Below are 4,199 nucleotides of genomic sequence, written 5' to 3' on the forward strand. Positions count from 1 at the left end.
GGAGAAAGAGGAGGGAGAGGAGAAGGAGGGGGAGGGGAACAGGAAGGAGCAGTTTCTGCCTGGCTGAGCAGGTGTCCCAGGTCCCTGTAGGGAGCAGGAGAGGGGCTGGAGCCAGAAGGACAAGGACATGCATCTGAGAAATCCCAATTCGGCTGTGACTCACACAGATACGCCTGCATGCAGAAAGCCCATGCACCCAGCCATCACGGGGGACAGCCAAGGGAACCCTCCGGACTGGCCTGGGCTCCAGGGGTTGCAAATAAAAACAAAACTCGTCCATGAATGTGTAAAGTGAGTTCGGGATTCAAATGGACATTTCCTGTGTGGCCCAGAAACAGCCTTCTGTGTGTGAGAGCCGAGAAAACCCCCAGCAGAATTAGAAACTCCAGGTCTTAAGACATACGGTCATCCAGATATTTATTGGGCATCTAGTATGGGGAGTGGGGACACAGGGGCGAACCAGTTCAAATATTAGAATTGCTTGAGAGAAAATGTAAAACAACCCCATGTACAATGTTTACAGGTTTATAAGAAATACTGCACACAGGAACAAGATATAAGCATAAACGAACAGGCAAGTCTGAAAGGAAACCAAATAAGAGTTTTAGGGGAAAAAGCCAAAAACATAAACATGGAAGTCAATGGATGAGTTAAACATCAGGTTAACGGGAATTGAAGGTAGATCTACAGAAATTGCCCGGAATGCAAAAAGCTACGAGATGTAGAATATAGAACATGATGGTTTAACTTATGCCTAATCGGAGCTCTAGGAAAAATAAAAAATGGAGAAATTTGGGTGAGGCAAGATTGAAGACATAGCTGAAAGATTTCCAGACTTGATCAAAGCCATGAAAAAGTTCGAACAAACAAAAACCCTCAAGCAGCAAAAAGGAAAAAGAAATCTAGGGCTATCAAGCCACAAAAAGGCTTGGAGGTACCTTAAGTGCACACTGCTTAGAGAAAGAAGTGAGTCTCAAATGCAAGACGTTGAGACAGGAAACAGATGAGTGTTGCCAGGGGTTGGAGGAGGGGAGGGATGATGAATAAGTGACTTCATCTATTCACCTCTAAGCGCGGGAGAGTTTTAGGGCAGCGAAGCTATTCTGTGACACGGTACAGCTGGGAACGCAACACCCTACAGCCGTCCGCACGAAGAGTGACTCCTGATGAAAACTACGGACTTTAGTGACTCATCATGTATCAATACTGGTTTATTAATTGTGACAAATGCAGCGCACCCATGCAAGGTGTTTATAACAGGATCTGCGTGTGAGATGCGGGGGAGGGGGGATGTGGGAACTCTGTACTTTCTGCTCAGTTTTTTTTGTAAACCTAAAATCGCTATAGAAAGTAAAGTTCATTAAATAGAAAATAAAAGATAAATCCAAACCCTGACATACTGCATTGCAGACCACCACAGACAAGAGATCTTATAAGAAGCCGGGAAGAAAGACAGCTATGTAACAAATGGGCTGACGGGTGATGCATACCACCCACAGCGGAAGCCAGAAGGCGATACAATGTTTCAAATGTGATACAATGTTTCAAATGCGATACAATGTTTCAAATGTGATACAATGTTTTAAATGTGATACAATGTTTCAAATGTGAGAGAAGAATAACAATCTGCCTGGAGTTCTGTGCCCAGCCACAAAGCCATGGAAGAGTAAGGGTGAAGATAAGATACCTTCAAAGGAACAAGGGCCAGAGTTCTGCTCAGGGCCCAGATGCCCTGCCTGCGGAGCCAGCCTGGGCTCTGCCCAATGGGGACGGTTGGCGGGCCTCACCTCTGCAGTGGGCGTAGGGCATGGTGAGGGTGTACTCCTCTCCCCGGCTCAGGAAGGTGAGCGTGGCCTTGCCATCTAGCAGAGCTGACAGCGAGTTCCCTGCAGGGATGGGACAGGGGGACCAGTGAGTGGAGATGGACCCTCTGGATCCGGGGGCCCACCCCCTAAATCACAGATCTGAGCTCCCTTCCAACAGGGGGGAGGAGTCCCTGGCACCTCCAGCTGTGTGACTATGGGCGAGTCACATAACTTCCCTGAGCCACCCGCATGTGTGGCTACTGGGCCCTTGGGATATGGCTGGTGCGACCAACCAGCCACCTTGTAAGTTTTGTTTCATTTTAATCAACTTACAAAGTACATGAGGCTAGTGGTGCCGGACTGGGCGGCTAGCTCAGCTCCGGAAGGCACGTTGCATGCCGGTTCTTTCCGATGAACCTCATGGCACCCCTGCAAACGGTGCCGACTACGGCGGAGCGATGGGGCGTGGAGGCCGGGCTGTGCCTGCTTCGGGGCTGAGCACTGTCCCACCCGCGTGGTCCCCGAGCAGGAGCGGCTGGAGGGACACGCACACTGCCGCGACCTGAGGTCCTAGTGACCACGATCCTCCAGGAGCCCAGGCCTCCCATTTCCCGAGGCCCCGGGGTGACCCGAGGGAGCCCCTCACCATAGAACCGGGACTTGGCTGTGATGCTGCCGCTAATGCAGAAGCCGTCTTTCCGGTTGCTGACGTGGAAGGCAGACACGGGTGGGTGGTGAGACACCTGTGGGCAGAGAGGTGGCTCCTGGAATGGCCCTAGCAGTGGGCGGCCTCAGCAAAGTGAGGGTCCAGCTTCCCAGTGGGAAGCCCCAGCCTCTCGGCACCCCCACACCCCCACAGCCCTCCCCTGATGGCCTCTGGATGCCCTAGGGAAATGGGACGCACTGTTCCCAGCCATGGTGCTGAGTCCCAGGGCTCCCAGGGCTTTGGGTGGAGTCAGTGCACCTCCTGGGAGAATCCTGGCAGGAAAGCGCTTCTGACCAGCAGAGGTGGGGCCGTGAGGAAGCGCCCATGGGGGTCAGTGCCCCTGCCCACTGCCAGCCCCCACCCCAGGGACCCCCGTGCGGCCCGGCGGGGCCCTTGCCTGCTCCGCTATGTAGAAAGTGTGGCTGTCAGTCTGGGGGTGGTACCAGCGGCAGCGGAAGGTCTCCCCCAAGATGGGGTTGTAGGGCTTCTTGATCCCCTGCCAGCAATGAAGGAAGAGCCTCACGTGAGGGGGACGGTGGGCCAGGCCACGTGGGGCGAGTGGACCGAGGACAACGCACTGCCCGCTGCCCACAGCCGAGGCCGTGCACAGCAGAGGCCTCTAGAAGGGACACCCTGGTCACAGCCAGCACCTGAGAACAACACCCTTTCTGCTTTGGGGAGATGACGCTTTGCCTATGGGGGGGCAGCCTATGAAGTGTTCTGTCTGCTTCTTGGCTGAGTGGGACATGAGACCCCAGCCAGCTCCCTCTCCCAGGGCTTTGGGTGGAGTCAGTGCACAGCTGGCTCCAAGTCCCCATGGGCTTCTGATCCTCTGGCTCTGCCCCCCGCCCTGCTTCAGCCTTGGGCCTCCTTTCTGCTCCCCAAACAGCCCAAGTTCGTCCCCACCGCAGGGGGAGCCTTGGCCCGGCTGGAGAGCCCTCCTTCTGGCCGCCATGTGGTCCAGCTCAGGCTCCTAATGTGGAGTAGTTGGGCCACCCCCCTGCACACCTTCCCGCCTCACTGTGTGTGTGTCCCCCTCACCCTGGAGACTGAGTGCCACCGGCAGAGCGTCCTGGCGGGACCCCTGCCACCAGCTTTCTGAGCCTTGTCCACAGCCTCCCGGATCCGCATCCCAGCCACCCTGCCATGCCCTGTCCTGTCCTCGCCGGCCTTGTGGATGGAGCCTCCTCTTCTGAGGAGTCCCCCAGGAGTGCCCCGGCTGCCAGAGCAGTGCCATGTGTGTGCACCCCGGGCCCTGGGGGGAGCCGAGGGGTCCACCTCTGCAGAGCCCCCAGGCAGAGCTGGGGGACCTGGTTCCACGCCCAGCCTGCTCTGCGACTCCGGAGCTGTCCCTCTCCCTCCCTGCGCCTCGGGTTCCTCAGCTGCACAACGAACTGTGGGGCCAGAACTGTGGTTTCGGATGCGTGGTCCGGGGAACCCCAGGACTCTGTGGTGGAGTCGGGGTGGTGGGCAGGGGTGCGGGTCCAGGACACCTGGAGCAGCCCCCCATTTCTCAAACGGGACTCCTTACTAAGAACCTGTGGGTCCCGGGGCCTGGGGTTGCAAACCCCTTCACTGGTCTGTCGTGTATGGCAGCAGGGCCTGCCCCCCATCTCCGAGTGTCTGGACCACTGTAGGGATGATCAGGATCTCTCAGGGCTGAGTGGGGTAGGGGACGGGGCTGGGGG

The 4,199-nt window shown here is 56.5% G+C and overlaps 1 protein-coding gene across 1 annotated transcript in view; it reads right to left on the reverse strand.

Annotated features, from left to right (window-relative positions):
* OSBPL5 (oxysterol binding protein like 5) overlaps nucleotides 1–4,199 on the reverse strand; it is a 42,272-nt gene that overhangs the window by 8,293 nt on the left and 29,780 nt on the right. Inside the window, exons 14-16 of the mRNA XM_006910988.3 lie at nucleotides 2,909–3,007; nucleotides 2,452–2,548; nucleotides 1,788–1,886 (exon numbers count right to left, since the gene is read on the reverse strand). Of these exons, the coding sequence (XP_006911050.1) occupies nucleotides 1,788–1,886; nucleotides 2,452–2,548; nucleotides 2,909–3,007 (295 nt within the window). The remainder of the gene's footprint in view (nucleotides 1–1,787; nucleotides 1,887–2,451; nucleotides 2,549–2,908; nucleotides 3,008–4,199) is intronic.

Source organism: Pteropus alecto, unplaced genomic scaffold (assembly GCF_000325575.1).
Source record: "Pteropus alecto unplaced genomic scaffold, ASM32557v1 scaffold43, whole genome shotgun sequence".
In the NCBI taxonomy this organism is placed as follows: Eukaryota; Metazoa; Chordata; class Mammalia; order Chiroptera; family Pteropodidae; genus Pteropus; species Pteropus alecto.